At 53.9% G+C, this 10,741-nt stretch overlaps 1 protein-coding gene across 1 annotated transcript; it reads left to right on the top strand.

Annotated features, from left to right (window-relative positions):
• The first annotated feature begins 4,573 nt into the window (after positions 1-4,573).
• Cib3 (calcium and integrin binding family member 3) lies at positions 4,574-9,195 on the top strand. Its single transcript, XM_023562633.2, has 5 exons — positions 4,574-4,624; positions 4,717-4,751; positions 6,282-6,393; positions 7,578-7,725; positions 8,751-9,195. The coding sequence occupies exons 1-5, from the start codon at positions 4,574-4,576 to the stop codon at positions 8,948-8,950; spliced, it is 546 nt and encodes a 181-aa protein (XP_023418401.1). The 3' UTR covers positions 8,951-9,195.
• The last annotated feature ends 1,546 nt before the right edge of the window (positions 9,196-10,741 follow it).

Below are 10,741 nucleotides of genomic sequence, written 5' to 3'. Positions count from 1 at the left end.
TGAATGCATGCAATGAAAACACAATGTCAGCTGAGGCCTCCTGAAATTCAGATTTAGGACATAGTTCCAAGTCACGTTTTCGTGGGTGTGGGGCAGACGTCTCACTACATTGACCAGGTTGTTCACAAACTCCTGGGCTTAAGAGACCCTCTTGAGCCTCTGAGAGAATGGGAGTACCTGTGTACATGGTGCTGTGCACGGCTAAGAGCATTTCCTTGAAGGAATCCCCACTGTTCCCAAAGAAAAGAGCATGGAAAGGAGAAATCACTTATTTGAAGAGAAACCTGGAAAACATTGCCTGATCCGAGCTCTCAGGCTTAGCATCACCCACAATACCATGGAGCCACCAGGGTGCCCCAGGGCTTCTGGGAAGAGAGCACCCTCTAGGGTCCTCTGGAGAAGTCTTAAATGTGGCCTGATCATAAGAAAAGGCTGATGCCAGGCACAGGGGAACACGCCTTTAATCCAAGCTACTTGGAAGGCAAGGCAGGAGGATGGCAAGTTTGAGCCCAGGCTGAGCAACTCTGTGAGACACTGTCTCAAAATAAAAGGACTGTGGGGTGTCTTGGTGGTTGAGTGCTTGCCTAGTATGTGGAGACCTTGGGTTTAAACTCCAGTGTGGCAAAATAAGTAGGTGAGATCTGTTTTCCTTTGGTTTAATTTAATTTAATTTTGTTTTTGGAGGCAGGGCTCACTATGTAGTGAAGGTCACCCTTGAACTTGCTTGTGTACCCCAGGCTAACCTTAAACTCTGCCTCAGCCTTTCAACTACTGGGATTACAGGCATGCACCGCCAGACCTGGCATTCATTTCTGTTTTTAGACAAGGTCATCTTATGCAATTCAGGCTGGCTTTGAATTCACTATGCAGCTCAGGATGGCCTCAAATTTACAGCAATCCTTTTGCCTCAGCTTGCTGAGTGGTGGGCTTACAGGCACGCTCTACTACACCTAGTTGCTTTTTCTGCAGTTCTGGGGATGGAACCCAGGGCCTCGAACATGCTAGGCAAGCACTTACCACCGAGGGGCGCCCCAGTCCTAGTTTGAAACAAGGATTCACTAAACTGCCCAGGCTATCCTTGAATTTGTGATCCTCCTTCCTCAGTCTCCTGAGTAGCTGAGATTAGAGATATGCCCCACCACTCCAGCCACATGCAAGTTTAAAAAAAATACTGTTATCTAAGAAATATGTCATTCCTCAGACATTAGGATTTTTTTTTAAATCCCACGGCTTTTAAGAAAATACAGTGTAGTTAAAACTGTAATTTATTGTTAAACATCAGGGTTTGGTGGTGCATGCTTGTAATTCCAGTATTTCAGAGACTGAGGCAGATGGATCGAAATTTCAAATCTGGCTTGCATAGTTCTGGCAAGCTTCAGCCAATCACAGGATGCCAAAATTCAGCCAATCACAGAATGCAGGACTTCAACCAATCACACAGCAATTCTGCTGAGTTCAATTTCTCTGAACTCTTTAACACACCTAATACTGCAGTCAAAATGCAGAACTGTTCCATTACCCGCCCCCATTCCCGATTCATTTGTTCCCCCACTCACAAGAAAACAGAAAGCAGGTTCTGGGCATTTCATACAGATATCCCGAACGCTGGGTGGCAGTGTTCTCCAGTCATTCCTGTGCCCGAGGTGCAGTACTGTGCCCCAGAAGTTAAATGCTGCTGCGGGTGGTTGGGGCAGGAGGGCTGAGCTGTGGAAACCGTAGGAATACCTCAGGGTTTTTACCTAAGTAAAAATCGAGTGATGCTGCCTCTTGGTTTATTCATATTGTTGAGTCGTAGGACTTTTTCCCCTGTTATGCCTATTAGTCTTATTGGAATCACGATTTACAAATATCTTTTTCATCCCATAGGCACGAACACTTTTTTTGTGAACACAATTGCATAATCCACGTGTCCTAGTGATCTGTAAGGATGCAAAAACATCTGTCCACAGGCCAGAGACCCAGAGAATCCAGCCCAGGCCCTGGATCCCACCCCAATGTCTTAGAACACACAACAATGTCTAACTCGAGTCCCCATCAAGGATTGCTCTGGGTGGGCTCAAAGGCCAGTGGTCGAACCTGAAAGGTCTGCACCCAGGGCTGGGGCAGGGCTCACAGGTACAGGTCTGGCACCAAAAAAAAAAAAAAAAAAGTACAGCAGCAGGGTGAAGGATCTGTCCCAGGATCCAGGAAGCGATGTGCAAGGTAAGAACTAGAGCTTCCCAAATATAACGGCACTCAACCTCTGCGACAAGGAGGACCCTAGCTCCGCCTCCGATGATAACAGCCCAGGCTGCTCAGGAAAGTCAGCCATGGGCGCAGGCGCTGCTGCAGGAGAAAGCGCACGTCTCCTCCTCTGGTTCTTTTTTTGCCATCAGTCCTCAGTGGTGCCTTCCACACCGGGCACCACGTGGCTCAGGTCAGCTGGGCCTCCCCACCCCTACTTAAACTGGTCATTAGTTAATCCACAGCATCAACTTAAAAATATTCTATCCCAGCCCTCGGGTGGCTGAGGCAAGAGGATCATTGCGAGTTCCAGGCCAGGCTGGGCTACAAAGTGAGCTCAAGGCCAGCCTGAACCGCATAAAGAGACCCTGTCTCAAAAAGACAAAAAAAAAAAATTGTTACAATTTCGTAAAGAAGTAGCTAAATTTATAGCAAAATGGAACTAAAGAGACACACATTTCCTGTGTCCGTGCTGCTCCCACCACCCCAGCAGCTCCACTGTGCAAGAAACTTCTACTAGTGATAGCTGCTGAGCCTATGCTTATGTATAATTACCAAACCCAGGCTAGGGGCCACACAAGGACTCACTCTTGGTTGAATATAGGTATGGTCAGTGCAGGAAACTGAACCCAGGACTTTCACACTGAACTATGTCCCCACTCCTTTCTAAAAATTTGAGACAGGGTCTCATTAAGTTGCCTGCTCAAGTCAGTCTCCAACTTCAGATCCTCCTGCCTCAACCTTCCAAAACGCTGAGATCTCAGATTTGAGCTACCACACCCGGTTTGGACAGAGGTTGCTCCACTCATCAGGTGATTGCCCAGAAATGTGTCTGCTGGGTCAAGTGGAAAGTGTAGGTTTGGCTCTGTTAACTGTAGTCCTCCCGGCCCATCCTATGGGGGGGCTGTAACCCAAGAGTTCTAGCTGGTCTGTGTTGTTGCCTCACCCAGGCTTGGCGTCATCAGCTTTCTGGGTTTTTGGAGACAGGGTCTCACTGTGTAGTTCAAACTGGCCCTGAAACTCATGGTGATCCTCCTGCCTCAGCCTCCCATGATCCCTGAGTGCTGGGATTACAGATGTGCACCATCACACTTAGTGGCTGCTCTTCCTCCTCCTCCCCCTCCACTTCCGACTCCTCCTTCTAGGAATTGTGGGCTTTTAACATTTATCCTTAGGAGGTCTCCAGCTCCCCATCTTCGTGACTGCACAAGACAGCTGCAGACTTGGGCTACCCGGCCTGAAGCTGGCAAAGCTGAGAAGGACCACCTGCTGGGGGGTTGGCAAGGTCTGGACCAGGGCATCGGGACGAGGAAGGAGCAGAAGCAAGGGGGGCCAGGGTTCAGGGCCTTGGGGTGCCCAGGAAGCCCAGGAAACTAAGCTGGAGAGTGAAAGAGTTTTCGGCGCGGTTAGGAGACAGAATATAAAGTGGCTTTTATTTTAAGAATGCAGAGAGAGAATCCCCCCCACCACCACCACTACCACCACGGAGGTCTGGCTTTCTCTCTGCCGGACACGTGGTATGGGGGCATACGTATAGCTTAGGTTTGGGGTGGTGCCTAAGGGGCATTACTGATGCACAGGTAGCCCATTGGAATTCATTTTGTGCCACAGGTAAATTGCCTAGGGGTGGGGACAGTGACCTTCTGTCTCCCAGCCTCCCACTGCTGCAGCATCCCATTTAGGGCAAAATCCTTTCAGACAGGAGAGTAGGGAGATGGGTGGGACACACATCGAGGGGGTCATGAACCCGAGGCCACTCACCAGTACCGATCCCCAGCAGAGCATTCTGGGCCTTAATAGACTTGGAGGATGCTTGGGTGCCCACAAGGACAGCAAAGGCCTGACGAGTCCCACACCAATGACTCCAGCTGGCATTCCTGAACCCAGGGTTCCTCCAATTTTGGCCTTGGCCCATTTTCTCAGGTCAGGATGCAGCAAGACTGTCTCAGGCCAGAGCCTGGGGCCCACTCCTGTGCTGTGCATGACCCCTGACCACCTTAGATTCTTGAGTGACTCTCCAGGGCAGGGGTGCAGGGGATGACACCCCAGCAGCACAGTCCAGAGAGGCTGGGCTATGAGCTATGGTGATGTCAGCTGTCCACATCCTGACAGGGCCACTGACTCCGCCTCGCTGTGGTCCCGCACAGGCGGCCTCCATGTGACCTGTCCTGGCCCCTGTCCTTGCCCCCTGATGCCCTCACTTGGCCACCCAGAGAGCCTGGCTGTAACCTGAGTCTGCCAGGCTGGGGGTGAGGGCTGGGTGGGCGGGTGACAGGCAGGCGGGACATCTGCCCACACACTGGCTAGCAGCTGCCTGGCCCCAGTGCCCCAGCCGACCATTGTCCTCACAATGGGCAACAAGCAGACGGTGTTCACACCCGAGCAACTTGAGGCATACCAGGTGGGCATGGGCCCTGCCAGGCCGCCCGTGTGGGTTGGGGCACAGAAGACATGGGGGCCGGGCTGGGGCTAAGGCCACCCCTCTGTCCCCAGGACTGCACATTCTTCACCCAGAAGGAGATCATGAGGTGAGTCTGGGGGCAGGGGCCCCGAGTGTGGCTGGGGACCTCAGCATAGAGGACTCCCTGTGTCAGAGTATTGTGGCTTGAGAGAGCTGATGGTAAAGGATGCTGAGCAGCCACATGCTAGGTGGTCATCGCAGCACTCAGGAGGCTGAGGCAGGAGGGTCACTGCCAGCCCCAGGCCAGCCTGGGCCATGCAGTGAGTTCGAGACCTGTTTGAACCACACAGCGAGACCCTGTCTCAGAAAAATGACAAAGAGCCACATGCTGTCCTGTTGTTCCTGCGGAGTTGGGGCTCCCTCCCTGGAGTTGCCAGAAGCCTTGGAGGACTGCAGGCAGGGGGCGGCACCTCAGTACCTCTGCAGAGCTCACAGCCAGTGCTAGGCTGCAGGTGACATTGGGGCATCTGCTGGATGTAAGCCCAGTGAGCTGGCCCAGATGAAGGTCCCGTCATCACCCTAGCCCTGGAGCTTTGTCCAGAGGTCCCGACCCATGGCCCAGTGGCCGTGAAACCCAAGCTGGTTGGGCTTCGGTGGCTGAGAGGGCCGGGATCAGGCCCGAGTGTGGGCACGGGGCATCCATTATTGATGGGTGCCCTTCTCACCAGGGAGCCCATTGTCTGAGCTGGTATGGCTGTGGGGTCACCTTGGCCATCTCGATCAGGTTACTGTCTGAGAAACTGAGGCTGGGACAGAGCCAGGTGGACCTTGTGCCCCTGGCAGACATGCAGAGCAGTGAGGAGACCGTGGGTTGGCATGCCGCCTATCCTCATCTTCCTGATCACCGCACTAAGACTCAGAGAGGGTGGAGGACTTGCCAAAGGCCACACGGAGGTCCACATTCCAGGCACCATTCCTTGAGGGGACCCTGATAGGAATGCAGTGGTTGGGACCACCTAGCAGCTTGGAGACCTCAGATTCTGCTCAGACTGTCCCCGCATGGCAGCTGCCCAGCCTGCGCCACTCAAGGTACAGTGTCAGCAGGCAGAGGCATTGAGAGGAAAGCTGGCTCTCTTGTCTAACAGGCATGTGGCATTCCATGCTTTGTCCTTTAAAAACTTGCACGCTGGCAGGTCACCTCTGCCCTGGCTCTTGGGAGAATCTAGTCCTGTTGCAGAGAAGGAAGGTAGGTCTAAGAATGGCAGAGGCAGCGTCTTGGTGACAGTGTGACGATGTCTAGAGCTGCAGAGGATGCCCAGGAGTCCCTGAGTGCTGGCTGTGAAATGATCAGGCCACAAACACATTCCTTTCTCCCAATTCTCTCTCGCCAGTGAGCTCCTACTTGCACTGCTAAGCTGGCATCAACACCCCCTTCCAGAAAGTCCTTCCTTCTCTCCTTGCTTCCCTTCTGCAGGCTTCCCCTCCTTGGAGTGTTCTCCCCACACTGGTCCCATCTGCTGGTGGCTGAGGGTCAGACCCAGGGCCAACAGCTCCTGGAGACCCAGCCCTGTGCAGTGTGGCAGAGCAGCTTCCAGGTGAGGCAGGACAAGCCTCTTCCTTGTCCAGCTCCAACCTCTTCAGCCTCTCTCCCCACCAGACTCTTCTACCGCTACCAGGACCTGGCGCCCCAGCTCGTGCCCCTGGACTACACCAGCTGCCCAGCAGTGAAGGTGCCGTATGAGCTCATCGGCAGCATGCCAGAGCTGAAGGTGTGGTTGGGAAGTGGGGGACAGGGCGGGGGGGGGGGTCCCTAGCTGCATCCTGCACTGGGGCACAGCCCACTAAGACCCTGCTTACAAAAGATGAGAAAGCGGGGGTCAGACGTTGGTGCCCTTGTTCACCTCACAGGGCTACAACTCAGCAGGCAGGATCAAAGTCCAGGGTGCTGGGCGGGGGCAATGTAGTCAGTAAGTGCCGAGGGAAAGGTAGTACTTTTTGATTTGGTCATCTAAAAAAAAAAAAAACTATTCCATGCCAGGGGTTAGCAAGCACAAGGTAGTGTGAGTTCAATCCCTGGTACAAAAACAAACAAACAAACAAACAAACAAAAAAAAACTATTCCAAACTGCACGTGGTGTCACATGATTGTAATTCCAGCACTCTGGAAGGCTACAGCAGGGGGACTGCACCATCAGGGCCTGCCTGGGCAATTCAGTAACTTAGCCAGACCCCATCTAAAAGACAGGGTTTGGTCTTCCGTGGTGCGAGAAAGAAAAGAGAGAGCTAGCGTGAGAGAGTGAGCAGAAAAGGCCTGTTTTGAAGGCACGGGATGGCTGCCAAAGAGAGGCAGGCACCCTCTGGAAGCTTCAGGAGAAAACTGAGGGCGTTATTCGGAATCTGACAGCGGGCAGAGCTACCGGGGCGGGCGGAAGGAGGTATTGCAGCTGATTGAAGGAGCCTTTGTGCATCTGCAAAACGCAAGGTTTGACGTGCCTGCGGGGTTGGAGAGAACTTCAAGGAAGCGCTGTCCAGTACAAAGGGAGCCTGCACATGGGGGAAAAACCTGTCAGGCTGACTTCAATCCCTAGACTTGAAAAAGAAAATAATCTAGGCACAGGGTTAGGGCCAGGTTATGGCCAGGAGTCAGGACATCAGACCACGTGCTCAGAAAACTCCCGCTGGACTCCTCCCACCAGTCTCAGGCAGCGTCTGATTGGCCACATAGAGTCACGTGCATATCTCCGATCCAATCATGCCTGGCATACGTAGGAACGCTGCTTGGCTTCCCTGGGGCGTATGATGTTCTGGAGCGGAAGTGATGTCAGGCCACCAAGCACACCCTATTGAGGCTGGGGTCTCCTAAGTCATGTGGCAGAGGGTCCTGAGCTCCCAGGCGGGCTGGCAGGAGAGATCGCAAGTGGACCCTGGAGACCCTCGCTGTCTCTTGTCCCAGGACAACCCTTTCCGCGAGCGCATCGTCCAGGTCTTCTCGGAGGACGGCGATGGCCACATGACGCTGGACAACTTCCTGGACATGTTCTCGGTGATGAGCGGGATGGCTCCGCGCGACCTCAAGGCCTATTACGCTTTCAGAATTTACGGTGCGTGCAGGGTGGGGGGACAGGGGGCTCTCAGGCCACAGGCCTCCCGCTTCAGCCCTCCCGGCCATGCCCACTCCGCGCCCCGTCTGCTCCCGGAAGTCAAGGGGTGATGGCGCCACTACTTCCTGCCGGGGTCCCCTGCTCTGCAGGCACCGGGCGAGCCACACAATCAGTCCCTTCCTCTCACTTCTGTTGTTTGCGTCTTTAGTTGTGGTGATTGCTTCGTTCTGCGGTGCTGAGGACCGAGCCCAGGCGCAGGCCAGGCGAGCAAGCCCTGACCCCCAACCACGCCCCAACACTCATCTGTGCCCGCCTCACTTTCTCCCCGAGGAGATGAGGGATGGTGGCAGCATCTGTTCTGCTCACATCTGTGTCCCATGAGTGACATACAGCAAACAGTTGCTGACTGAATACAAAACCGAAGAAGAGTAGTTTTGGGTGCTCGCAGTAAATTCTCATGAGTGAAGGATGACAAACATGTATGTGTGACGCATAGGCGGTCACCAGGCACTGATTAGGGCATGAGTGAAAAGGTACCTCAATGCCAGGCATACAGTAAGCCCTTAAGAAAACTCGATCTAGGCGTGGTGGTGCACGTCTGTAATGCCGGCACCCTGGGAGCCTGAGGCAGTATGATCCCAAGCTTGAGCCAGGCCTGGGCAACTTAGTGACTTAGAAAGTGACTTAGAAAGACCCACCCTGTTTCAAAATAAAAAAAAAATTTAAAAGCACTGACAATATAGCTCAGTATAAAGGCCTTAGGTTCAATTCCCAGCACAGGGGTGAAGATAAATGTATACCTTGTCAGTGAATAAGTGAACATTACTGTGACACCAGGCACATGGTAAATTCTCTGTAAATAACTTGGACAGATGAATGAATTCCCAGCTGGCTCCTGCCAAGCCCAAAGGCAGACCCAGAATCTACCCAGTGGTCTTGGGTGCCCCAGTACCTCAGTTTCCTCCTCTGTCACAAGATGTACCTGGCCCAGCAGCCACCTCCTGTCCCCACCGTGTGCCCCACAGATTTTAACGATGACAACTACATCTGCGCCTGGGACCTGGAGCAAACGGTGACCAGGCTGACTCGGGGGGAGCTGAGTGCCGAGGAGATCAGCCTGGTGTGTGAGAAGGTTCTAGATGAGGCTGACAGCGACCACGATGGGAGGCTGTCCCTGGAGGACTTCCAAAGCATGATCCTGCGGGCCCCCGACTTCCTCAGGTGACACTTCCACCTGTCCTGATGAGGATTGTCATGGAAAGTCCTCTGCTGATTCCCGTGTGAGCTTTCCTGGTCACCATCCCTGAGTCTGACTAGTGGGGATGATTAGGATCTCTATGGGTGCCTCTTGTGGGTGAAAGCATTTCTGTGGATCTCAGTCTCATTGCTTGGTCTTGAGTCTCATTGGCTGGACAGTTTCATGTGAATAGCCTGTGCAACTGTACTGGCAGCCTGGGGGCTGAATGAGAGTTGGCACTACAGGCCTGAGATGGAGTTAGGAGACTTAACACAGGGCTGGCCAGAGATGAGCCACGGACCTCAGACTTCCCAGGAGGCAAGATTGGTTTTACCTTTTCACATGAGTGAGAGTAATAGCCCAGTCAGACGTAGTTGCACCCATCTGGCATCCCAGCACTCTGGGAGGCTGTGGCAGGAGGGTCGCAAATTTGAGCCCAGCCTGACAACTAATGAGAGGCTGTCTCAAAGCAAAATGAAACAAGATGAAACAAAATGAAACAGGTGGGGATGGAGTGCAGTGCAAAGGCCCTGGGTTCAATCCCAATACAAAAAAGAAAAAAAACAGCAGCAGCTTCCATGACTTGAGGATGGTGTGAGATCACACTTCCGTGCCCATAAATGGCGTCACTGGGGTAGACCTGGGCTTTGAGGCCAGGAGGTGTGGCCCAGCTGTTGGCCCTGATTTCTCTTCTCTTTCCAGCACCTTCCACATCCGCATCTGAAGATAGTGCTCCCAGCAGGGGCCTGTGGCAGGGTCACCATTGCCCCTCAGGCCTGGGAATAAAGAGTCACTGAGTCCCACCTGCTGTCCCCCACTTCGAGTTTCCATCTTGGATCTGGAGGCTTGGTGTCCTTGGTACCTTGCTGTGTGGCCTTGGGTATGGCTGGGCCCTCCCTGGGCCACATTCTCTGATTCCTGTGACTGCATCGGCTTCTGGATCATGGTCCCGCTCCGTGCGTCTGTGGGGCAGCAGCTAGGTGGACGGTCAGCAGCACCCCACAGCTGGGGCCCAGTCACTGATGGCTTCTCAGGATTCTTCTCCATCCTCAGTCTCTCAAGGGGCCCGGAACTCGCACACTTTGCTGACTCATGGGTGCTGTCCTGGGTCGGTTCTGAGGGGGAGGTGACGGGGATGCCATTTTTAGGGGGACCACATTTCACAGTTACGTGCACTGCCCCTCTGCTGCAGTGGGTCTGTGCAGGTTGACCCAGTAGGATCGGATGAGGGGCGGTCGTGACGTCCTCTGGAGGAAGCCAGGTCACACCTTGAGTCACTGGTGGGGCTGGCTCAGCCGGGAACCCCCACTGCAGACCCCAGCCAAGCAGGGTTGCCAGCATGGGGGCCCCATGGACACCCAGGCACACATCTGTGGCCTCAGAATGGCCCTGCCACCTACACTGATTAAGCACCCACTGCGTGCCAGAGGAGGCAGAGGAGAAGGTCGGCTGCCCTTTCATCATCCAGGTGGGGAGCAGGCCCAGAGAGGTCTGGATTTACCCAGGACCACACAGCACTGCACCCTGGGCTTCTCCCCCGGAGGCCACCTCCAGCCACCACCCTGGGTTCCTGCTGTTTTGATTTTTTTTTAATACTTGGCATTGAACCCAGAGTTTCACCTTGAGCTCTAGCCCCAGCCCCACCCCGCTTTTGAAACAGGGTCTCCCTGTGTAGTTCAGGCTGACCTGGAACACTCGGTAATCCTCCTGCCTCAGCCTCCCAAGTGCTGGGATGTGCTAGCCTGCTCCTTAAAGGAAAGTGGCTCCTATGTGTCCCCC

This window comes from Cavia porcellus, unplaced genomic scaffold, assembly GCF_034190915.1.
Source record: "Cavia porcellus strain 051 isolate PalLab524CR breed Dunkin Hartley unplaced genomic scaffold, mCavPor4.1 scaffold_17, whole genome shotgun sequence".
In the NCBI taxonomy this organism is placed as follows: Eukaryota; Metazoa; Chordata; class Mammalia; order Rodentia; family Caviidae; genus Cavia; species Cavia porcellus.
This window is presented reverse-complemented; position numbering and strand designations above follow the sequence as displayed.